Genomic DNA, 25,697 nt, shown 5'->3' on the forward strand with positions numbered 1-25,697 from the left:
TTGTCTCTGTCCTGCTTCTCCTCAGCACCATGGGCTCCCGACACTCTCCCAGCCCCGTTGTCTTCACCAGTGCCAGAAGCTCCCCTAAAGAAGAGCTCCATCCTGCCACCTCACAGCTCCTACCTTCCTCCTCCTCCTCCTCCTCCTCGTCTGGTCCTAGGACTTTCTACCCTCGCCAGGGCGCGACCAGCAAGTACCTGATTGGTTGGAAGAAACCCGAAGGAACCATAAACTCTGTGGGATTCATGGACACAAGAAAGTAAGAACTCTTTTGCTTCTCTTCCTGAGTGGTTCACTTTCAACATGACCAAGAACAGAAAAGGTTGGGGCCATTTCCTGCAAGAGAGGAAGCCACCTGGGGCCTGGGAAGGCATTGGTGTTTGGTAGGGAGATTTTTTCTTTCCTCCTGAGTAAAACCTGTCTTCAGTTATTTCTCTGCTTCATTCCTTAAATAAAATGTGTGGCAAAACACTGATTTGAGAATCTTCGATCTTGTAGGAAGAGAGTATGTCTGAAGAACAGACTTTGGGATAAATGACCCTTTGGCACTAAGATGACACTATCCCTTTGATTATATTAATCACAGCCTTCTCATGTCATCTTTAACTGGGCCGGGAGCCACTGGAGGGAGTATTAGAAAGGGACTATCCCTGAATATAAAGAACTTTTTGACAAAGTAGTACAGCAAGAAAAAAAAAAAGAAAAACAAAACCCTACGTGATTCATTCAATTATGTTGTTTGTATTTGTACAAAACTTACACTTGAGATTCATAGCCTGTGGTCTTTTATTAATAAGTCTTGCTAATTTGGGCTTAGTGGAGCTAACAGTTTCCCGTAGAAGAGTGATTTAGTCATCAGAATTTTTTCTTTTGCGTTGAGATTGGTGGTATCTTTCACAAACAGGTACCCCAGCAGATTCACCTTTTCTCTCCCGTAATTCCCCACTGACTTATAGCCTCTGGGCCCATCGCCCGCTTCCCTCAACCTTGTCAGCTGGGCTGCTACCCTCTCTTCCCTTTCTTTCCAGGCGTCACCAGAGCGACGGCAACGAGATAGCCCACACCAGGCTGCGTGCCTCAGCCAGGGACCTCCGGGCGTCCCCCAAGCCGGCCTCCAAGTCCACCATTGAGGAGGACCTCAAGAAACTCATCGACCTGGAGAGCCCAACTCCCGAATCGCAGAAGAACTTTAAGGTACAGGACAGAGCCCGGGGTAAATGGCAGTAAGAGAGGCCCAGCGGGATGGGGCTGCTCGCCGCAAGGACATCCTCCTGGAAGTGCTGGCTCCTGGCTCCTCTTCTGTGGAGCCCACCTCCCGCCATCACCCCCTTCCCAAAAATGAGCTCACGCTTGGGTGTTCTGCCCCTCTGCCACACCTCTCGGTCTGCCTTTAGATTAACCTGTCTCTCCCGCCACCAGGCTTTCTTCAGTGCACCAGCCATGCTCCTGATGAAATATTAGCTCAGATGACATTGCTTCTGAGAGCTCTGCAGAGGCACCTTTGTCTCTCTTGTCAGAGTTTTCTGTAAAGGCTTTAGTGCCTTCTGTCCGAAGGGTCCCTCCCCCTGACAAGTAGCCCAGGGTTCACGTCCTGCCTTGTGTGCCCACAGCAGCCTGCACTTTGGCCTCATCTCTCCCCTGACCCACCAGGCAAGCCTACTGGCTATGTGCCACATACTGGCCCGTCGCTCAGAGAAACTGCCTGATGGACACTCACTCTCTTCACCCCCTCACCCCCAAAAGCCACCTCTTCAGCCCAGCAAACTAGGTCTACACCACGTACCTTCAGAACTTTCTAGATTCTGTTTACTTTACCGAGCCTTCTCTGTACTTCCCTCCCAGAATTACAGTCGAGAAATGCCTTCTCTAAACCCAGCCTCCTTCCCCATCATTTCCCAAGCACATGCTCAGGGTGTATGTTTGTGTGTCAGTGGCCAGACCTTTGCCTGCCCACGTGGCAGCTCTGTTCTGCTCTCCTCCGCTCAGAGGACCACTGAAGCCTACTCAAGGCTCTTGAAGGTGCGCGATCTCACACTCCCAGGGCCCGGAGCTGGTTGTTTGCTGAGTGGGGCCCAAACGTAATTGGCTCTGAGCGTAAGGCATTTCTGTCTGCGGTGTGTGGTGTAGCCCCAGGAGACTGGAGTCTACCTCCAGGAAGGTCAGGGCAGCAAGCTTTGACATGTTCTGTTCTCCAGGTTCTTAGTCAGATGACTGGTAGTCTGTTTAAGTGTACTAGACAGTACACTTTAGGGACTCTGACAATTGATTGAAGATGTAAGCTACATATTTCCCTGAACACTTGCTGTCCTCGAACTGGGATCAGAGTGCAGGGTGCCATGCCCAGCGGGATGAGCGGCGTGGCCTTGTCCATCCAGGCTTTGTCTCCACTCTGGTGTGTGTGTAGCACACGTACATTCCTCTGTGTGTGTGTGTGTGTCTTCCTCAAGATACGTCAGATTTACCTCCTAAACTTAAAAATCCACATTTATAGAAATTAAACGTATTCCAAAGGCCAGTCTGGAGTTCTGCTGAGAAATAGATTTATTAACATAAACATTAACATCATAAATCATTTTAAAGACTTGCCATTCTTGATTTCTGTAATTTGTTTTATAAGCCAGCACTTAAGACTTCTGACTCATCACCCAGGGTACAAATGGTTTCCTTAGCAACCTTGCAAAAGATAGTGCTTGAAACTTCTTTTTCCATCAGAACCCAAAGAGGTATATTAAAGCGTTTAAGTACCAGTTTCAAAATAAAAATTATTTCAGATTTTTCCTTTGAGGTTAGAGGAAAATAAAACTTGCCCTGAAAGGAATCTTGAATCTTTCCTCCAGTTCTCTTAACATTTTTTTTTTTTTTTTTTTGGAAAGGGGCAAACTCTATTCTTTTGATTTACTTATGCAGTAGAAATAATTGAAAGCAAATGTCTGTTTTCCCTTTCTTCCATTTCTTGGCTTTTATTTCCAAAATGAATTATTTTAACATTCCTAGTTGAAACAGGAGCGCACTTTCTTTGTGCCGTGGCCATATCACCATGAGACCCTCTGCGGAGAAAGTGCTCCTCTGTTGCTGGGAAAGGCTGCAAGCAGGGCTGGAAATAAGGCTGTTTTCTCTCCGGCGTCCTCCTTTTCGGTTTGGTTTCAGATGAGTTTAGCTAAGTGGCTCGATGTGTCTTCCAAGATTCTCTGACTGCCCAGGGCTTTGCTGTGTCAGAAAGGCCAGCGTGCTCCTGAGAGGTTTTCCAGGCCATGCCTGGCTCAAGGCCCCGAGCCACCTCGTCAGGGTCCCAGCAGCGGCCAGCTTTGGGCTGTGTGATCCTTGGAACCCACTCGGAGCACATCAGCTTTCCTGGACAGCAAGTGCTACTTAGGAGCGCTGGTTAATATCAAATGACAGGGTCACTCCCGGGCATATGATGTCTGCTGCAGGACGGGACAGACTCTGCCGGGCAGGCTGTGGCTCAGAGAGAGGTGGCTGCACGGCCTCAGCAGCTGCTGCGGAGCTCAAGGAAAGGAAAATAGCAGAGCTCTAACATTCTAAGAAACCTCACTGGGGGACAGAGCTGGGATAACCGTATTTTTCCCGAGGGCTGCATACAGCCGCAAGTGAACACAGTACAAATCAGTGGGCCTGCTTTGCCACCAGTAAGCACTGCTTGCTTATTGCAAGTGTGGGTAACCCATTTCTCTGCAGCCAGGAGGACTAGAAAGAGTGAGAGAACAGGAGACTGACGTGGAGCTAGATGCCTTGTTCCTCAGCTTTGAAACCAGCCCAGAGTAGGGCGGTGGTGCCCAGATGATTTTAAAGCTCAGGAATTTGAATAAAAGTATACGTGGAAGCCCAATATGTAGAACTGAGAACACAGTTTCTCTGATGGGAGGGGTGGGTGTCTCGGGCTCCTGGGTCCCACCTGAACATCTCCTCTCCCCAGGCAGTGACGCTGTGAGAAACCCATAGGATCCATTGGAGCACTTTGAAAACCCCGCAGCCTTATGGGCTCTCAGATCCCTTCCGAGTCAGCCGTTGACTCCCTTGTGGTTCCTTCCCAGGGCGGGCAGCACTGGGTGCCACCCAGCAAGCACTGTGCGAGGCCGGCAGAGGGCGCTCTCAGAACCAGATAGGTGTGCATACCTACAAGACTGGAGTTGAAGAGGGATGGGGTGAGGGGACATCCCAGTGTGTTGGGACAAGACTACTTTTTAATGGGTGGAAAGCGTCGAGACAGATTGCTTCCTTCCATCACCTACCCCGCCTCCCATTTGAGTGCAGGATGTTGTAACTTTTAATAAAGCATGCCGCTCAAAGGATCCCTTCAAGGGAGCTGTTCACTGCCTTGAAGTATGTTAATGTTTCCCCCAAAAGAGGCTAAAACTAAAATTGGTGGAAAACCGTCCTGTGAAACCATAAGGGTGGGGATACTCACTGGAAAAGGAAATCCCTTTGCTGAACCCAGAAGTCCTTAAAAAAAAAAAAGAAAGAAAAAAAATTGGGACCAGTGTTTGAATGGAGAGACCCGGGGCCTGGTGTGGTTGGCAAAACCTTATGTGATCATCCTAGAAGCTTGCAGACACAGAAGAGAGAATCTGGCTTTAGTTTTTAAAATTGTAATCGGCAAGCCATTTGACCTTCGTGATGCCCACTCTTCTCTTTGAGGTGGAAAGGGAAATCACCATTTCCATACCCAGTTCCCTGTAATTAGACTCAGAATTTATCACAGCAGCTTAGTTTTCTAGTTTTTCTAGTTTCTAGGCAAGCTTAGATGTACCTTGCATTTAACTCCTCGTGAGTTTTTAGAAGTGAGCACACTTTCTACACAGTTGGCTACTCCTGGGGCTCATTTGCAATGTGTTGGATTAATAATTTTTTCACATTTAGGCAGCAGCTGTGCACACCATTTCCTGGGCAGCTTTGACACGATTAACCCTTGGTTTGTTGAACAGAAGCATGTTAGGCACAGAGCCCACGAGTGAACCTGAGTGTGTGCTCTATTCTCAGCGTCCTGAAAGAAGACGTGGCTGTGTCATCATCCCTCTGCCTCTTCAGAGTGTCACGGAAAGTCCCACAGAGGCCTTCTGCCAGCTATGACTCAGCCCTCCTACTCACGTCTTCACCTGTCCTCCACATTGTTCTCCCTGCCAAAGTGAACACTAGCCTGAGAGCCATGGAATAAATGTAGCTTTACTGCTGATAGACCAAATACTCTGTTGGCTCTCAGGCTGGATATTCAAACATTGTTAATATATCTGTTGTTTCGCAATGAATGGGATTCTCAGAAGTTCACTTTTTGCAGAAGAATCTCAAGTAAAATCAAATCTGGTGACAAAGGCAAAAGAGAGAACAGCTCTGTGGAATGTCAGCCATTTGTATATGCCTGTATAAATATTTGTCACTTAAGATGGCTTCCCTATTTTAATTTCATAAATAGAAATCCATCCTAAAAGATAATGTTTAAAGCTCATTGAATGTATTAGTAATTGATGTTTATCAAGAGGCACCTACTACTAGAGTTAGTAGATCACGATGGTCCAGTGCTCTTGTTGCCCAACGCATATGGCATCACCTGCTAAGCTCCCGGGGACAACTTCCTGGCACTGTGGCTGTTCCCCTGGGGACCATGATGTCACTTAATACCACCGATAAACACTCCAGTCCAGTGTTTGCATTTACTCCTCATAATAATCCTGAGAAATGCTGGGCTCAGATTCGGTCAATGGCACGGGACTCAAATAAAACTCACATGTGTCTGATCATCATCTTGTTCTTACCGTGACACAGTCCTGATGAACCTACTTAATCTCACACCTGAATTTGTGTGCTGAGCACCAGTAGGCCATAGGCCGCGTGCTGGGCCTTGAGGACAGGATGGCCAGGAACTCCCATCTTGGCTCTGAAGGGTGTAGACCGAGATGGTGGAGCCGGAGGCTTCCTTGCCGGGCTCTAGGATCTGAAGGGGGAGGTGGTGTCTAAGAGCGGTGATTTCGTCAGCCCACCCGTCCCCAATCCGAGACTTGGGTGTGTGACCCAAGAAATTTACTTCTTGTTGTCTCGACACTGTTTTTCAGTTCCATGCGCTCTCCTCTCCTCAGTCTCCTTTTCCTACCACCCCCACCTCAAGGCGGGCTTTGCACCGGACGCTGTCAGACGAGAGCATTTACAGCGGGCAGAGGGAGCACTTTTTCACCTCAAGGCCTTCACTTCTGGACCAAGCCCTGCCCAATGACGTCCTCTTCAGTAGCACGTACCCTTCTCTTCCCAAGTCTCTTCCGTTGCGGAGGCCTTCTTACACCTTGGGAATGAAGTCGTTGCATGGTAAGTTGGTTTTTCTGCCGCCGCCGAGCAGCCCTGCTGAGGGAGGTGAGTTCCCAGAAAGAGGGGCCACTCCATCTGCTCAGAGAGGCGTAGCTGGAGCCAGTCTGGCTAGCCACCCGTCCCTCAGCCTCTCACCTGTAATCCCAGCCCACAGGTACCGATGGTCAGCCTCACCAGACCGTAAGTGTTATCTGTTTCATTTTGGTTTTTACTGAAGTTTAACCAACATGTAACGTTATATTAGTTTCAGGTGTACAACCTGACGATTCGATGTCTGTATTGTGAAATGATCACCACAGTGAGTCTAGTTAAGATCTGTCACCATGCATAGTTGCAAAATTGTTTTTTCTTTTGATGGGACCTTTTAACATCAGTCTCTTAGCAGCTTCCAAATACGCAGTTATTAACTGTAGTCACCATGTGGTACATTGCAGGAAACCCCGTGACTTATTTGTCCTTCTCCAATTTATTTCAATCGGCATAATGCCCTCAAGGCCCATCCATGTTGTTGCATGTGGGAAGATTTCATTTTTTAAGGCTGAGTATTAGTCCGTCGTGTGTGTGTATGTGTACCATTCATCCATCATTGGACACTTAGGTGTCCATTTAGCTACTGTTTCCATCTTAGCTATTATAGATAATGCTGCAGTGAACATGGGGGTACAATATATTTTTTTCAAGTTAGAGTTGTCATTTTCGTCAGGTGCATACCCAGAGTGGAATTTCCAGATCATAGGAATAGTTGGATAGTTGGATCATATGGTAGCTCTGTTTTGAGGAAACCTCCATACTGTTTTCCATAGTGGCAGCACCAATTTACATTCCTACCAACGGTGCACTAGGATTCCTTTTTCTCTACACCCTTGCCAACACTTGTATCTTCCCTTTTTGATAATAGACATTCTAACAGGTGTGAAGCGATACCTCATTTTGGCTGTGATGTACATCTCCCTAATGATTAATGATGTTGAGCATCTCTTCATTTACCTGTTGGCCGTCGATAGGTCTTCTTTGGAAAAATGTCTATTCATATTCTCTGCCCATTTTTTAATCAGATTGTCTTTTGGCTCTTGAGTTGTAAGAGTTCTTTATACATTGTGGATATTACCCCCTTATCATATACGATTTACAAATATTTTCTCTCATTCCATAGGTTGCCTTTTCATTTTGTTAATGGTTTTCTTTGCCGTGCAGAAGCTTTTTAGTTTGCAGGTATTCCACTTGTTTATTTTTGCTTTTGGTGTCAAATCCAAAAAGTCATCGTCAAAACTGATGTCAGGGAGCTTACTGAAGAAAACATTCTGGAAGTTTTATGGCTTCAGGTCTTACAATCAAGTTTTTAATCCATAATGAGTTAATTTTTTTATGTTGGTTTAAGATAGTGCTCTGGTTTCATTCTTTTGCATGTGGCTGTCCAGTTTTCCCAGCACCATTTATTAAAGACCATCTTTTCCCTATTGGATATTCTTGGCCCCTTTGTCATAAACTAATTGACCGTGTATGCATATGTTTATTTCTGGGCTCTCTGTTCCATTGATGTATCTGTTTTTATGCCAATACCATACTCTTTTGATTTCTATAGCTTTGTAGTATAGTTTGAAATCCAGGATCGTGATGTCTCTGGCTTTGTTTTTTCCAAGATTCCTTTGGCTGTTCAGAGTCTTTTGTAATTACATACAATTTTGAGATTGCTCGTTCTCCTTCTGTGAAAAATGCCATTAAAATTTTGATAGGAATTGCACATTGACTCTGTAGATTGCTTTGGGTAGTATGGACATTTTAACAATATTATGAGCATGGAATACCTTCCGTTTATTTGTGTCTTCAGTTTCTTTCATCGATGTCTAATGGTTTAGAGTGTACAGGTCTTTTACCTCCTTGGTTAAAGTTATTCCTGGGTATTTCATTCCTTCTGATACGATTGTTTTCTTAATCGTTCTTCCTGATATATTGTTATTAGTGTATAGAAATGCAACAGATTTTTGTGAATTGATTTGGTATCTTGCAACTTTACTGAATTCCTTTATTAATTCTTAAGAGTTTCTTGGCAGAGTCTTTCGGGTTCTCTAATATAATATGCTATCTGCAAATAGTAAATTTTACTTCATATTTGGATGTCTTTTATTTCCTGTTTAATGCTCTGGCTAGGACTTCTAATACTTTATAGAATCAGAATGGTAAGAGTGTGCATCCTTGTCTCGTTCCTGACCTTAGAGGGAGAGCTTTCAGCTTTTCACCATTGAGTGTGATGTCAGCTATGGACTTGTCATATATGGCCTTTATTATGTTAAAGTACATCCCCTCTATACCCATATTTTGAGAGTTTTTATCGTAAGTGGATGTTGATTTTTGTCAGATGCTTTTTCTGCACCTATTGAGATGATTATATGATTTTTATCCTTCATTTTGTCAGTGTTATATATCACATTGATTGATTTGTGGATGTTGAACCATCCTTAACATCCCTGAGATAAATCCCCCTAGATCATAGTATATGGTCCTTCTAATGTATCACTGAATTCGGTCTGCTAATTTTGCATCCATGTTCATCAGAGACATTGACCTGTGATTTTTTTTTCTTATGGTGTCCCTGTCTAATTGTGGTATCTGGGTAATGCTAGCCTCATAAAATGAGTTTGGAAGTGTTCCCTTTTCTTCTTTTTTTGAAGAGCTTTAGAAGGATTAATTCTTCTTTGAATGTTTGGTAGAATTCACCAGTAAAGTCCTCTGTTCCTGGGCTTTTGGTTTAATCAGTAGACACAAACCTCCCAACCATCTCTTTACTAGTAATGGGTCTGTTCAGATTTTCTGTTTCTTCATGGTTCAGTCTTCATGCCTTCTTAGCATCGCAGGCAGCACTCAGTCTCATAATCTTCATGATTCAGTCTTGGTAGGTTGTGTGTTTATGGGGATTATGCATTTTGTCTTGGTTATGCAATTTGCTGGTGTACAATTGTTTGTAGTAGTCTCTTTAAGATCCTCTGTATTTCTCTGGTATCAGTTGTAATGTCTCTTCTTTCATTTCGATTTTGAGTCTTCTCTTTTTTCTTGGTGAATCTAAAGATCTGCTAATTTTATATCTTGTTTCTTTATTTTTTTAGTTTCTATTTCATACATTTCCACTCTGATCTGCTACTGCCTTCCTTCTACTAACTTTGGGCCTAGTCCCTTCAGTTGTAAAGTTAGGTTGTTGATTTGAGATGTTTCCTGAGGCAGGCATTTGTCACTATGAACTTGCTTCTTAGAACTGCTTTTGCTGTATCCCATAAGCTTTGGTATGTTGTATTTCCATTTTCATTCTTTTGAAAGTATTTCTTGATATCTCTTGTGATGTCTTCTTTGACCCATTGGTTGTTCAGTACCATGTTATTTAGTCTCCATGTATTTGTGAATTTTCCTTTTTCTCATAATTGATTTCTAGTGTCATACCATTATAGTGGGAAACGATATTTGATTTAATTTCAGTCATCTAAAATTTATTAAGACCAGTGACCTAACATATGATCCATTCTGGAGAATGTGCTGTGTGTGATTGAAAAGAATTACATTCTTTTGCTTTTGTATGGAATGTTCTATATAGAGCTGTTAAGTCCATCTGGCCTAGTGTGTCATTTAAGGCTGATATTTCCTAATTGACTTTGTCTAGATGATCTATCAATTGATGAAAGTGGGTTAGCAAATATCCCCTATTATTATTGAATTGCCGTTTCTCATTTTAGGTCTGTTTATATTTGTTTCATATATTTAGGTACTCCTATGTTAGGTGCATAAATATATACAAATGTTACATCCTCTTATTGGATTGGCCCCTTTATCCTTATGTGTCTTTGTTTTAAAGTCTTTTTTGTCTGATAGCAGGATAACTATACCAGTTTTCCTTTGGTTTCCATTTGCGTGGAATATCTGTTGTCATTCCTTAACTTTCAGTCTGTGTAAGTCCTTATTTCTGAAGTAAGAAGTATATAGACATATACAGAAGTATATAGAGGGGTTGTGGGTTTTTTTTTATACAGTCACCCTATGGTCCATTTACATTTAAAGTAATTATTGATAGCTTATACACTTTTTACTGTTTTGTAGTTCCTCTGTGTTCCTTTCGTCTTCAGCTCTCTTCCTTTGTGGTTTAATGACTTTCTGTAGTGGTGTGCTACAATTCTTTTCCCTTTATTTTTTGCATTACCTATTGTTAGGTTTTTACTTTGTGGTTACCATGAGGTTTTCATATAACAACTTATAATACTTTACTTTTGGTTCATTAACAACTTACATTTAAAAGTATTCTAAAGTTCTACATTTTTACAACCCCCCCCAACAATTTATGTTTTTGATGTCACAGTTTACACCTTTTTTATCTTGTTTATCCCTTAATTAGTTACAGTTGACCCTTAAGCAACAAGGGGGTATGAGGTATCAACCCCCTGTACAGTAAAAAAATCTGTGTATAACTGTTCACTTTCCCAAAATATAACTATTAATAGCCTACTGTTGACTGGATGCCTTACCAATAACATAGTCATTTGCAAATATTTTGTATGTATTATATACTGTATTCTTACAATAAAACTAAAGAAAATATTGAAAACTATAAGAGAAGGTACATTTACAGTACTGTACTGTAAGTCCACCTTGTCTGCTTACATGATTAATCATTGGTCAGTACCTACACCAACTTTGTCTCATGATACAAAACACTGTAGATGTCACACGTATTATTAACACTAGCCATCAAAAGTGAAAAGGAATGCATATTTATTTACAAGGATAATATTTATGCACTAATGATGAAGCAGCAGCAGTATGATTGCTCTATGGTAGCCTAGTGGAATTGATACGATAGCCTAGCACATACACTAATGAATGAATTGCTATAAAAGTTTTATGGCATAAAGTATTAGTATATGTATAGCACAGTTTTAGAAACATGGTTACGCTAAAAAAAAAAAAAAAAACACTTAACCTCCAATAGACTGATACGCAGTTTTCTCCCAATTACGAGTGAGAGGAATACTTTATGGTAATGTAATTCTTTGAAAGCAAAATACAAAACAGGAAGAACACTAAAACGTTATTACTTTTATATTAAATATCACTCACCTTATGCCTATGTAAGGACAAGCTGTTCACTCCCATACGAGACTGGCACATTGCATGATGACTATTTATTTCAACCATGACGATGATGACACACAGGTACCTCCTACAGTTCTTGCTGTACAGTTACTAGATTTTCACATGAAAACACTTACATACACAATAGGTAAGTTTATTAGTTGTATGGCCTGATGATTACTTACTATTCATGAAGCGGAAGTGGATCGTAAAGGTCTTCACCCCATCTTCACACTGAGTAGGCCAAGGAGAGGGAGAAAGACGAGGGGTTAGCCATGCCGTCTCAGGGCCAGCAGAGGTGGCAACAGAAGTGGGAGAGGCAGACATGTTCCGTGTAACTATGGAAATACACTGCAATTTCTGACTTTTTTGCTTTTTCATTTCTCTGAATATGTTTCTATACGATAATGACCCTCCACTAGCTTTCCTTTCAGTGTCCACATCATAGGTTCTTGTTGTAAAAGAAGTCAAAAGCAGTTCTGCATAATCCGAACTCTTCTGTGACAATTTGTTTTCTGGCACTGCTGCTTCTATGTCTCATCATCTGGCACTGGTTTGGAAATACTCCTCTCCATCAAGTCATCTTCTGTTAATTCCTCTGGTGTGGTGTCTGTTAGCTCTTGGCTTTCCCCAAGATCTACATGTTGAAACCCTTCACCTCCTGCCTTTTTTTCCCATGTCCACAGGCTCCTTCATGATTTCCTTGGTCGGTTCTGTCATCAATCCTGTGAAGTCCTGCACAACATCTGGACCGTTTTCTTGAGCAGGAGTTTATTATTTTGGGCTTGGTGGTTTTCACAGCTTCCTCTCTAATGACGATTTCATGAATTTCATGGTGTTTTCTCTATCACGGTTCTCTTCCATAGTGTTGACAGTCCTTTTCATAGAGTACTGTGCAGTCAGTCTTAAAGGTTCTTATGACTCCATGATCTGGAGGCTGAATTAGAGATGTCGTGTTTGGGGGCAAGTAAACCAACCCTTTGGTATTGAACTCGTGGGGTTCTGGGGGGCCAGGGCCATTGTCCAATATCAAAGAACTTTAAAAGGCAGTTCCTTAATGGCAAGGTACTTCCTGACTTCATGGACAAAGCATCAATGGAACCAGTCCAGAAAAACAGTCCTCATTGTCCAGGCCTTCTGGTACAACCAGAAGACTGGAAGCTGGTATTACTTCCCTTCAGGGCTCAGAGGTGAGTGAGTTTATAGATAAGGGCGGTCCTGATCCTAACCTGAACTGCACTTGCACAAAATAGTAGAGTTAGCCTATCCCTTCCTGCTGCACACTTGTCTTCATATGGAGTAAATAATAAGTGTCTCTTATGGCATTTTACGCCAGAATAGAGATTTTGTCTGCATTAAATCCCATTCAGGCAGATATCCTTTCTCCTCAGTGATTTTCTAAATGGCATCTGGGAACTTGTCTGCTGCATCTTGGTTGGTGGAACTGCTCCTCTGGTTATCTTGAGCATTTGTAAAACCAAGCCTCTTTCTAAAATTATCAAACGATCCTTTGCTGGCATTAAATTCTACAGCTTCAAATCTTTCACCTTCCTTTTGCTTTGCATTGTCACGTGATGACTTTGTTTTTTTCGTGAATCCTATTAGTGTCTGCAGGAATGCCTTTCTTATCATCAGTCCTGCACCCACATAAGAGCTGCATTTTGAATATGAGATAAAAAGATATTTCACAAAAAGTACGAGGCTTTCGTGCTTACTGGCACAGCTGCAGCATCGGCTTCATGAATCTCCTCTTCTTTTTTCACAATGGTCCTTAGGCAAGATTCATTTAGCTCAAAATGGCAGGCGGCTACAGGAGCAGACCTCAATCTATAATACATATCAAGCAATTAAACTTTTTTTGTGTAATTTCATGTCTTTCTGCTTTTGGGGAAAACTTTGAGCATCGCTAGTAATACTTCGAATGGGTCCCATGGTGTTATTCAGGGTTCATGGTATTGCACTAAACACAATGAAAAGTATATGAGAACGGAGATCACTTTTTACTGTGATACCCAGTTTACTGGTGAGAAGAACTGCTCATGTGGAGGTGATTAGCCTCACTTGCATTTTGAGTGGATATACGTTCCACACCAGGCCTCCTTGCGATAGCAACAGGAAGTAGCTACAAAATCACTGCAGTAGGATGCAGTATGTACTCTAGTTAATTTTGTGCAATTATGATTTAATACCACATCTTTGTTCATATTTCTCTCATCTGTGAGTGGTGCCATGTACTGTATGTGCAAGTTTTAATGAATTTTAACTTTTTATAATAGACATATATATTTTATGCATTCATGACATCCTTACTTTTTTTTGCTATTTCTAAGCTACGTGGTTTGTCTGCAAGTTTTTCAAACGGTTGCAAATCTCCAAAAATTTTTCCAAAATATTGATAGAAAAAAGTCCACATAGAACCATGTGGTTCAAACCTGTGGTGTTGAAGGGCCAACAGTAAAATAGTTACTTCTATTTTGTTTTTTAACCTTCATACTAGGCTTATAAGTAATTATTTTACTAATATGTTTAGTATGTTTTCCTATATGTTTACCTTTTCCAGTAAGATTTATACTTGAATGTTTTCTTGTACTAATTAGCACTCGTTTTTTTCAGCTTAAAGAAGTCCCTTAAATGTTTCTTGTAAGGCCAGTCTGGTTGTGTTGAACTTAGTTTTTGTTTGTCTGGAAAACTCTTTATCCCATCTTCAATTCTGAAGGACAACTTAGTTGGGTAGAAGATTCTTGGTTGGCAGTTTTTTCTTTCAGCATTTTGAGTACATCATGCCACTCCCTTCTGGTCTGGAAAAGCTTCTGCTGAAGTCTTAATGGGGATTCACTTGTACATAACAAGTTGTTTTGCTGCTTTTAAGATACTCTCCTTATCTAATTTTGGAGATTTGAATTGTAATGTGTCTTGGTGTGGGTCCCTTTACGTTCATCTTATCTGGAACTCTCTGATCTTCCTAGATCTGGATGGATGTTTCCTTCCCCAGGTTAGGGTACTTTTCAGCCCCTTTCGCTCTCTTCTCCTCCTTGGATCCCTATAATGCAAATGTTGGTCTGTGTGATGTTGCCCTATAGGTCCCTTAAGCTATTTTTACTCTTTTTCATTCTTTTTCCTTTTTGCTGCTCTGATTGGGTGAGTTCCATTGCCTTGTCTTCGAATCCACTGATCCTTTCTTCTGCTTCCTCTAATCTGCTGTTGAACCTCTTTAGTATAATTTTCAGTTCAGTTATTGTATCCTGAAGCTCTGTGACTTCTATTTAATATTTTCTTGTATTTTCTTTTTGTTGAAGTTATCACTGTGTGCATCCATTCTTCTCCCAAGTTCAGTGAGCATCTTTGTGACTGTTACCTTGAACTCTTTGTCAGGCAGGTTACTTAGGTCCATTTCATTAAGGACTTTTCCTATGATTTTATCTTGTTCTTTTGTTTGTTACATATTCCTCTGTTTCCTCCTTTGTCTGGACTCCTTGTGTTGGTCTATGTATTAGATAAGACAGCTGCCTCTCCCAGTCTTAAAGGAGTGGCCTCATGTGGGAGATGAACCTTGCTGTTCAACCCTGCCCTAGCTCTTTCTTGTCTCTCAAACCTTTGTGATTGTCCAAAGGGCCTATTTTATTTTTAATGGATCTCAGTAGTTGGGGGTGTGCCAAGACCAGTGTCCCCAAAGGAAAGGATCTCAGCAGCTAGACTTAGACTGATTGTAAACCAGACACTCTGGCAGCAAGTATGCAAATCTAAACAGTCCTGTGGGACCACAAGTGTAAGCCCCACTGGCCACCAGAGCCAGGCGATTTCATAGTGTCACCTTGGATGGCCAGTCATAAAAATCAGCACACTAGATGAGTGTATAAGTTCATTTCTGAGAACAGCAGGCCGGAGGAAAGCAGAGGGCAAGCACAAAGATCGCATCCACTGGCCTCTGTGCCCTGTGAGCACCTCTGTGGGCCCCTAGCTGTGTGCCAAACCTGAAGCCTGCCCCTAGGCCAAAGCTCCAGAACAAGCAAATAAGCCTCTGTCACAGGAGGACTAGCAGTTGTTTTGGTCTGCTCTCTGTGCAGTGCCCTGCTGGTGGTAGCCTGTCAAGAACTGTCCCTCCAATTGTTTAAATCCCATAGGACCCAGGAACGCATTCCCCCCCCCCCCCCCCCCCACTTGCAGCCACTAGAGCCAGGTGAGCAAGGGGCATCCCCTGGGTGGCAGCCATAAAAACTGAGACTCCAGATGCATCTAAAAACCTCCTCCTGGCATGCTTGGTAAGATTTCCAGACCTTACCCAGACCTGCTGAAGTTCAATTTTAATACACAGGTATAGTTTTGGCATTATATTTTTACCAAACTTCCCAGCTGCTTACTATGATTGGGCAGATTTGGCTAACATTAAATTATTTTTTAGAGACTTGTATCCACTGGCTCCCTCCAGCTACCATATGAACCCAGACTTTCCATTGTTCTATCTTTCCTTGACTGTGAGGGTATTGCCTGTGGTGTCCACCAGTCATTGTCAGTTCATTCATTTGGTGAGCAGGCAAGTACTAGCTAGGGAAAGGCCTAGTATTGATGCCAGGCACCTCCATGTTCTTGCCTTTGGTTCATAAATACCTTTTTTGCTCTGTGACCTAACTAGATCCCAATTTTATTAAAGGCCATATTCTGGGACTATGGGTTTAAATTTGTTCTTTTCCTTTCTCCTCTCTATCCACCTATATTCCAGGGTTCTGCACCCACCCTCCCCACTGTGACCCAGCCCAGCAGATGCCTATTATAGAACCTCTGGTCCTGCTTGTTTATTATGCCTGTCTGCCCTTATTTCACATTCTGCCTCCATTTGTACTCACCTTTCTCTTCTTTCTCTGCTACTTCTTTGGAGCAGTGTTTTCTTTGACCCTCCTGCTTGCCTCATTTGCTTTCTCCCTGCTCCCCTCTACGGTCCCCTTCTCGCCGATGGCAGACATCACTCAGGAATCAGGCCAGCTTCTCTCAGATTCCAGCTGCTTCCTCTCCCCTATCTGGCTTCTCTTTTCTCCACGAGGTCACCCTCCAGTGAACCAGTTGACACACGAAATGACCACTTCTTACCATCTAGACTCTAGAAGAAAAAAAAAAAAACCTCCTGGTGGTGACCAAATAGGCCCTACCCTTTTCTCCCCTTGTGCCTCCGCATTGGTGTTCCTCTTCCCTGAATTCCGTTGCTCCTGTGACAAACCCTTTGTGAAGGCGTGTCTGCGTGGGTCGTGTCAAAGGAGACCCTGTCTTCTAGAGCCTTCCGTTCTAAGCGACCTGGAAATCACACCCACAGTCATTGTCCAGCCAAGGAAGCCATGTCTTCTCACTTTCCTGAAAGTCAGCCAGCAGCCCAGTGTGCCCCCCTGTCCTGAATGGAGCAAGCCTTGTTGGGCTGATCCCTCAGCCCTTGTTTCAGTGACTGTCACTGAAATGTGTTTGGGCAACACGGAAGCAGCAACCTCTTTTTCACGTATGGAAATTTGGGCACCAGAGAGAAAAGGGCAGAGGGGTTGTGAGTGACACACAAAATTGTTCCACCCACTTACCCTTGGTGGGAGCAGGTTTAAACAGAGCAAAGCGTTTAATATCTGGCAGTATTTGTTGATTTCCATTTACTCATAATTTTGCTAATTTTAAGCACATTAATAACTGGCAGCTGCAGTTCAGAGCAGTTCTTTATGTAATTTGAAAGGGAAAACAAGCACTAAATATACTCTGGTTTACCAGGCTATCATAATTGGTGAAACTTTTTAACTCCTTGTAAACAGGTATTTCTGGAGCCACTTAGTGATTTCAGCTGAGCTTTTAGCATGGATTTCTAATCCAGCAGAAAGCATGGATAGCTTTTTAGCATGGATTTTAGTGCTGCAGTCACACTCTGCCCTGTTGAGAACATTTCCACGTCATGAGCCCAGCAGCCCTCCCACTCTGTTCTCTGCCCTATGAACTTGAGCACTAGCAGCCTACTGGTGGCTCACTCTCTGTCACAGCTCAGGCTGTGGGACTGCTGTGATCCCAAACCAGTCCCAAGAGTAGCTCCTTGTGCCCTTGGGAAGGGGAAGAAGGCCAGCACCAATCCTAACATCCCCTTCTTGTAGGAACTCCCATCTGGATAATCGAGCACCCTCACATCATCTGATTCGGTGCTCACACCGCCCTGCAGACACATCCCCAGGGTACAGGGCCAGCGGGGTCTGGGGAGAAGTCTGTCTTTCCTGCCCCAGGGGTGCCGGGGGTCCACAGGCAGGTGGGTCAGAGTCCGGGTCCCAGTCCAGTGAGAACGACCCTACTATCCCCTGGAACAGATACCAACAAGCTTCCTGGGCTGGCTTCAAACCCCAGTTGTCTGTCAAACCACACTTCAGCATCCTAGCCTGAATCCTTGACTGAAAAAAAGCAAGACACTGGAGCCACCCTGGGCCCACTGTAGACAGCTCCCACAAAAGCAGACATGTTGCCTGGGTGCAAAACTAACTTTTCTGTGTCTCACGCTACTAGAAATGAGATAGAGGGAAGTTACTGAAAAATGAGTTAAGACTGGAAGAAGCCAATTCCTGGTTCACATCAGCTTTAGGACAGCCCCTCGTGGCCTGCTGGATTAGAAACAGATTCCAGACAACAACTGAGTTAGAAATCTGCTGTGGTAACAGGAACTGGGTAAGACCTTGAGCGGTTCTCCTGTGGGCATGAGAAGTATCTGATCTTTCTTCTCTTCCTGTAGGAGAGTTCTCAGCCTCGGACAGCTCCCTCACTGACGTCCAGGAGACTCGAAGGCCACCCATGCCCGACCCTGGCCTGATGCCCCTGCCCGATGCTGCTGCGGATTTGGATTGGTCCAACCTGGTGGACGCTGCGAAGGCCTATGAGGGTGAGTCTGCTGCAGACCAAACAGGACAGCACAGGACCTGCAGGGCCACACTGGGGTTTGGGCGGTGCGAGGCTCCGGTCCGTCCCTGTCCACTTGGTTTCCTCCAACACCCCGACAGCACATGGACTTGACCGGCACAGCCAGAAACAGTTGAACCCACAGTTACCGAGTACTCGGTAGGGGCACACGTTGCGTGATTTAAACAGGTGGAGCCTGCCATCTCCTCCACAGAGGAATTCACAGCATTGTGCCTCACCTGCCCATGCGTGGGGAGGGCAGGGTGTGGGGGGAATCCCAGCTGTCACTTGACTGAAGAGATCACATGTCCGAGAGTCTTTTACCGCATCATAAAGACATCATTGCAAAGTGCGTGCGTGGTTGGATCTGTTAGGATGCTTGGTCCACTTGGCCGGCCCCAGTCTCGACAAATGTCAGGGACACTCCCTTTGTGCTCCTTGTTCACCTCTCCGGACTCTGGTAGCACATTTCCCGTGACTAAACGTAATGCTGTATATGTGGACAAAAATTGTCAAATGCCTGTTTTGAATAGACTGACTTCACTCTATGTTCATCAACGTAAACTCTCTGGAAATACTCTTTAAAAAACGGTGATAGCAGATGAATGGTGTGGGGCTTGTCTTGCTCTTGCTTGAATTATTAAATGTAGCTATTTAGTCAAGCTAGAGTTTTCAGGAGAAATGGATTAGGCCACAGAATTCAGAAGTCCGGCCACCATGGCGGAGTCCACAGGGCATCCGTCCCCATGTTAGCTGATGGTACTTCCCCAGTACTGCCTTGATTTTAACTTTCGATTTGTTGGTCACTCTTTTATCTAAGATGGAAGCAGTTTTGAGTTTTTAACGAGAGGTTTTTCAAACTTTGATTTCGTTCTCTTGGCTCGTTTTTGGTTTGGTATATTTTGGAATACATATGGTTGGACTTTGGCTGAAGCCAATGGAGATAGCCAGCTATCTTGTGGAAAACATTTCTAGAAGTGCATTTTATATCCTCACCCGGTGGAAAGCCTTGGTCTGGAAATTTGGCACAATGCCCGTTTCCAGGGAAACATTTCATAGAATGCTACTTTGATGAGTAATGAAAGGAGGACTACAAATCGATTCACAAGTATTTTTCAAAGAGAACTGACAACGCTACTGTCCTCTTACTGCTTCAACAGTAATTTTTTCCTACACGGGTCAGGAGCTAGGTTTCGGAGGCCTCTGCACACAGTGTTCAGATCTGACCCTCGGTGTAGGCCAGCTGTTGACGTTTGAGAGATAGGACCTAGGTTGTGGCTCTAACATCCTGAATGGCTTCTTCTCTCCCTTCCAGTCCAGAGAGCCTCCTTCTTTGCTGCTGCTGATGAAAACCACCGCCCCTTGAGTGCCGCGTCCAACAGTGACCAGCTGGAGGAGCAGGCGCTGGCCCAGATGAAGTCTTACAGCAGGTCGGTTACCCAGTGGTAAGGCCACCGCCCTGCACCGTGTGTCGCCTCCTCTAGTGACAGCGAGTGTGGGGAAGAGGAGACGGAGGGCTGGATTAGCTGCTCAAAGCTCAGCAGCACAGGGCCAGGCTCATCACATTTTAGAACGCTTAGTAACTAAGTACCGTAAACATGATTAAACTGTTCTTGGTGACTTAGAATCATGAATAGTCATCATTATTTGACGTCGTGATACACGTATGCCCTCGGGGCTTATCAGGTAAGGTAAGAAAAATCACTTGCCTTGTAGCCTTGAGCCTGGTTTTGGAATCTGTCCCTCTGCTCTCAGTTGGTCGTGCTCGGGAACATGGCGCTATCTTTGCAGGTCCCAGGGGGCAGCTTCAGAGCTACATTAGGTCTGGGTCACCAGGGTGGGTAAGAGAGATCAGATATAGAATGAAAGGCAAGCAATGACTGAGGCCTTGAGGGTTTCCTTAAGAGTTAGGAGCTGGAATTTTGACTTCGGTTTTAACTGTGTAGAGGCAGACTTCCATTTTCCCTCTGTTTCAAGCGGTGAGGATGTTGGGTATATATGTGTCATATTATGGATATTAAAGCAGCCCATGGGCTGCCACGGTACACGCATTAGGCGCTCCTTGACACAGAATAATTTCATCAATTTGAAATCTCCCTTTAAAACCTTTTGAGGGCAGTTAAGAATCCAGGTATCTCTAAAACTTGGTCAGAAACAGACAATAGGAAAAGTGAGGTCGGCATAGGTTATCCAGACAGCCTGTGGGACCTGTTCCTGAAGACTCCTCGGAGCAAGTGTGCAAGGAAGTGCCCTTCAGAAGAGAGAAGAGGAGGAATGTGTTGTTGGTCAGAAGTATAATGGAGGCCGCGTTCACTCCTATCGTGGAGGTATCTCTGGTGGGAGGGCTGCAGTTAGCTTGGCCGTTGAGAACTTTAAGGAAAAAACCCACCGAGGGTGGGGCCTCCTCCAACAGGGAGAAGTCTGAGTGAACAAGTCCATCTTCCTAAGGATTATTGAGCCAACTAGTTCTTAAATCTTTGTGGAATCATAAGATGAGGGTGATGGTTGGCACTTTTCTTTTTGTTCAGTGAACAAATAAATGAAGTTAAATGTGTTCTTAAAACTCAAGGCGTACACAGACACAAAATTCACTTTGCAAACCTTCACAAGTCAAGATAGGCTGCTAAGGGTTTGAATTGGTCGTCCCCCATCTTAAAAGTTTGCAGATTATCATTTCATTTGTTGCACTGTGAGTTTTGCCTTTTGGGCTTGTAGATCTGGAATTAGGTCTAGAATTAGCCAAAGACATCAACACAGTTTGAGACTGCCTTTTCTTGATTCCAAAACTTCGGTCTGTCTGTACCTTCCCTTTTGACCTCTGCGAAGTGGTAGCCATGTGTAATCCCAGCGGAAGGCTCTAGATTCTTGGTTGTGTGACTCTGAGGTGGTGTATCTGGCTGGAACTCACGGGAACTTTCCACAGCTTGAATTCAGGTAGACAGCAGTTGGACGAAGAACAGTTGACAAGGGTCTTCAGCCCTTGCCCGGCTGTCTCATCCTCTAACGGTTTTTTTTTTTGGTCCCCCACTGGCCTGGCATTGCTATAGCACTTAGGTAAATTGGGAGAAAGAAAATTGCAGGCCTTGTTTGCTCATCACAATAGCCAAGGAGACCTTAAGGTTGGACTGACAAGCTTTTGAAACCTGTGGTCTTATTTTTTAACTATTTTAAGATATTTAGACAAGCTTTCAAGACAAGAGCACGATACCTTAGCTGCAGCCGGATGAGTAACCACAGACTGTTTTACGGGGAACCAGAGACCTAGCTATCCTGGTTGCCCCGAGGCAGAGCTGACATCAGCCCCTCTGCACACAGAGGAGTGGCTCTCTTCTCCTCAAAGCCGCTGGAGAGAGCAGGGAGCACCGCACTGCTTGACGGCTGTGTCTGCCAGAAAGTGCCTCTCCCTCTGCCAGAGCCCGTTCTCACTTTCTGTCCCGTATTCTTGTATTCTCTTGTCATGAAGTGACAGCGTCTGTAACAAAGGAAGCTAATGATTGGCTGCATTCACCCTTGTATTACCTTTTGTTAAGATTACCTTTTCTTTTTTAAAGTGAAAACGCACACTGGGTCACCGTACTGAGTAATCTGACATAAAAAAAAATACAGCGGCCTCACTAAAAAAGGGCCAAACAAACCAAACCCAGCCACAGAGGTTTCTCCTGACACCCGTCTTTTGTCTCTTGCCCCCAGCAGTAAGGATTCCTCTCCCACTCTGGCGTCCAAAGTGGACCAGCTGGAAGGTATGCTGAAGATGCTCCGGGAAGACTTGAAGAAGGTAAACACATTCTCAAAGTGCCTGGTCCGTGCAAATTGTGCTTGAACAAACGCCCTTCTTAAGTAGTGTCCGTGGACTGACCACGTGGACCGTCTGTCCCTGTTTCCTCGGGACACGTGTTCCGCAGGCCACCTGGAGCCCGGTTCCCACTGACTCACACTGCACAAGAAGGGCCTTCGTTGTCACACGTGCAGAACAATTGTGAAAGCCCCCGAACCCCCGCCAGCCCCACCAAGCCCGCTCTCGGCCTCCCCACTCCTCGTCTCAGGGGTCAGTAGCCCAGACCCACACGTCTTCATTGTTAATCTGGGCTTTTATACCCCTTCTTCACACAAGAAGAATTGTTTTGTTGCTCAAGTGGCTTTCACTGTGTTAAGCCAACAGCCACCAAAACAATAGTCCAAAAGTTAAGATGGTCCTTCTCGAAGATGCTCAAGGACCCATGAATGTGTTGGCTTTCCGAAACCAACCGTGGGGAGTCTCCGGAAGACCTGTCCCCTGGTTTGAGCGAGTCTAGGACCAGGCCACGTTCACACGTTGTTAGCAGATGTTTAGGCTAAAGAACAGAAGTGGGTGAAGGGTACAGACAGATCCCTGGCCACCCCTCCCAGCCCTTCTCTCCTCTCCCCTCCCTCCCAGGAAAAAGAAGACAAAGCCCACCTCCAGGCGGAGGTCCAGCACCTGCGGGAGGACAACCTGAGGCTGCAGGAGGAGTCCCAGAACGCCTCAGACAAGCTCAAGAAGTTCACCGAGTGGGTCTTCAACACCATAGACATGAGCTAGGGCAGGCTGAGGGGACAGGAGCGGGGGGCACGGGGGTGCTCTCCGGTGAGGCTTGGCAGTCCCTAGCCATGACACTGAAAGCATTCTCTGCCTCCCCACCCCTCCTCCCCGGCCTCCTACTCCGGCCCCTCTCGGGGAGTGCACAACATGATTGCAGATCAACAATCATTATCTGCCTTTTGTAGAAAAGAAAAACGAAAAAGTAAATAAAAATTTTAAAAAGTAAAATAAAAGTTTAACTGCTAAAATGTGAATGTCTTTATTTTTTTGCACAATATCTTTATCTGTTATGTATTTAAAAAAAAGAAAAAAAAAGTGGGCCTAGGCTGTCCTGGCCCATCTGCCTCTATTTCCATTAGCTCTGATCTATTTCAGGTAACCCAAGCTTTCCCTCCTTATCCTGACAAATGTCATTGCTCCTAATAAAGTTTTTAAAAGTTGTTTGTTTAGGGAGGGGGATTTCCTTACCTCTGTTCCTAAAACATCCGGGGAGGAAGGTGCTTTAAGAAAACGCCTGCCTCCCTTGAATGGCCTGTGCATGAGCTAGTGCCCTTGTCCCTATCTTAGCCTCTGTGGGCAGGTCAGGGTTACCGCCAGGTGCACCAGAGACCAGGCTCCTGCCTCGGGCCACGCCCCCTTCCTGTCCCGCATTGTGACGTAACTCCTCCCCTGCTTCCTTTCCCCAGGCAGATGGGCCCAGGTGTGTGCTTCTCGAAGCTGGACCCCTTTTTGTCTGGTGTGACCAAGTCCCACCAGCTTGGAGTCCGCCTCTCCACGGCTTCCTGGCTCCAAACGTTCATTGGGTTCAGAATTCCTCCAGACTAAAAACTCGTTTGCATTTTGGTCAAAAGTATAGTTTTTGTTCGAGGTGTTTATAAAGATGAAAATGTGGCAAAATTGGGCTCTTTGGCGCCCTCAAAATGACCATATTAATTAATTAATTAATCAATCCTCTCCAAAGCCAGATTTCACCAGTGTTTATAACTAGGGAAAGTGAATGTTAAAATGTTTCCTGCTTGCTTGTTAGGAGCAACGACTGTGATAACAGAATGGGCTTTGAAACCTGCATGTCCCAGTGTGCGATTTAAGCACGGCATTTGCTGAATCCCTTTGTGGCCGAAGGATTCCGCTGCAGAAATGACTTGATGTGCTCTTTGTCCTGTCTAGCGCTCTAGCCACTCTGGGGCCTCTGGTCATTGTTCCAAGGCTCCCAGTCCTGCAGACAGACAACGCTGGGCCCACCAGTGTTGAGGAACCCAGGGAGCCCCTGGTGGCCTTGTTCCCTGCCTTCATAAAATGTCACTCAGCTGACACCCGTGTCCCTTCAGTGGCAACTCTGATCTAGGGAAAGTTCCGCAACGTAGTGTCCTCTGTGTGGAAGCTCCCTGCCCCAAGTGATCTCAGCTCCTTCCTCCAACCCTGACAGGAATGGGATAGGTTTTCTCTCTTCTCCCCCCACCCCCTCCACCAGACTTTTATGCTACAGTTTCATTCATGATTGTGATTTTTTTCAAGGGATTTTTTTTTTTTTCCTGGTGACATTTCCATCACGGAAAATAGGAAGATTTCGGAGTGCTTTGTAAAGATCTCAATTGTCTGTCTCTTTCTCTCTTTGACTTGTATGAAGGAGATTGTTACATTGCCTGATAATCTCTTTGTAAATGAGAAATACTGCTAACATCCAAGCATTCTGAAGTCTTGCTTATCCTGAGTTTTTATTTTGTCTTTCATTTGTTTGGGAACTTGGGGCAAGCTATTTATTAGAGTTTTGCAACAGAGTTCTTGTTTGAAGCCTTTAAAGACTACTTGTAAAATTCAAACAATAAAATTCATTTTAAATGCTCTTTTAAAACGCTTTGGTATTATTGCTTGAGGTTTTTGCATTTCAAAGACCACCCAGTAACCCGTTGACCCTCCTTGCAACCAGTGTTTTCATCAGGCTCCCTTAACACTAAAGGATGATTCTTCCAAGTTTCTACCCCTCTTAGAATGTTAATAACCTTTTTTATTCTCTGTTCGTGGTTAGAGAATTCCTGATTTGGCTTCTCTGCTTATAATTTAATATTTGCAGAGCACTTTCTAATTAGTTCCTTCTTCATTATCCATGTGTGGATTTTCCATGACAACACTGTCATTCCCAGAGACCAGCACATGTTTGGACGGCCTCGACCACACCACCCAAATCTGTGTGAGATGTTGTGTGCTCCGGGAATACAAATGCCTGTTAATATCAGGCTGTACAAAATATAATTAGGAAAGTTAATCTGCTGAAAAAATCATAATGCATTCCAAAGCCAAATGGAACCAAATTTCTAAAATCTACCACATCACTGTTCCTCTCCAGTGGTGCAGCTAATTGAGAACTGACAGAGTTCCTTCCTTTTATTTGGTTCAACAATTCTACAATTTCTAGAATTACAAGACAGGGTAAGACTGGATGCCCCCAGACACTCTGATTCGCAAGCTAAAAGGGTCTGTTTAGACCATGATTCTTACCTGATGGGAAGGGCTTGGACGTGGGTTGAGAGTCCCCGGGAGAAGGTGCCATTAGCCCGCGTTGAGGGAGGGTCTTCGTGCACGAGCTGACTGGCGGGGCCATTTGGTTGTGCTTCCTGTCTGCTGCCTGTAATCAACAGATGGGGCGGGGTTGGATTACTAACTCCTCAGATGGGGATACAACCGATAGTCCAAGGGCAAAGGAAATCGACCCAGTGTGCTTCGGCCATTTCTCTCTAGTTAAATGCAGAATGAGAACGAACCGTAGTCTCACCGTAGATTCCTGTCAGCAGCTTTGTGGTGCCACTTCCCCAGCGTGACCAAAGTT

The 25,697-nt window shown here is 44.5% G+C and overlaps 1 protein-coding gene and 1 long non-coding RNA gene across 19 annotated transcripts in view; one reads left to right on the forward strand and one right to left on the reverse strand.

Annotated features, from left to right (window-relative positions):
- SIPA1L1 (signal induced proliferation associated 1 like 1) overlaps positions 1-24,728 on the forward strand; it is a 370,694-nt gene extending 345,966 nt beyond the window's left edge. For 16 of the 18 annotated variants that reach the window (XM_045060144.1, XM_045060148.1, XM_045060146.1 and 13 more), the window contains 7 exons: positions 26-259; positions 1,029-1,194; positions 6,066-6,312; positions 18,152-18,298; positions 19,631-19,745; positions 22,006-22,090; positions 22,730-24,728. In XM_045060144.1, the coding sequence (XP_044916079.1) occupies positions 26-259; positions 1,029-1,194; positions 6,066-6,312; positions 18,152-18,298; positions 19,631-19,745; positions 22,006-22,090; positions 22,730-22,873 (1,138 nt within the window). In that variant the 3' untranslated portion in view covers positions 22,874-24,728. The remainder of the gene's footprint in view (positions 1-25; positions 260-1,028; positions 1,195-6,065; positions 6,313-18,151; positions 18,299-19,630; positions 19,746-22,005; positions 22,091-22,729) is intronic. The other 2 variants (XM_045060154.1, XM_045060156.1) reach the window with 1 other exon arrangement.
- On the reverse strand, positions 15,637-23,471 carry LOC109500907. Its single transcript, XR_002158774.3, has 3 exons — positions 23,342-23,471; positions 21,524-21,787; positions 15,637-16,513 (listed from the first exon to the last, which is right to left on the reverse strand). It is a non-coding gene; the product is annotated as an uncharacterized LOC109500907 (long non-coding RNA).
- Positions 24,729-25,697: the final 969 nt, after the last annotated feature.

This window comes from Felis catus, chromosome B3, assembly GCF_018350175.1.
Source record: "Felis catus isolate Fca126 chromosome B3, F.catus_Fca126_mat1.0, whole genome shotgun sequence".
Lineage (NCBI taxonomy): Eukaryota > Metazoa > Chordata > Mammalia > Carnivora > Felidae > Felis > Felis catus.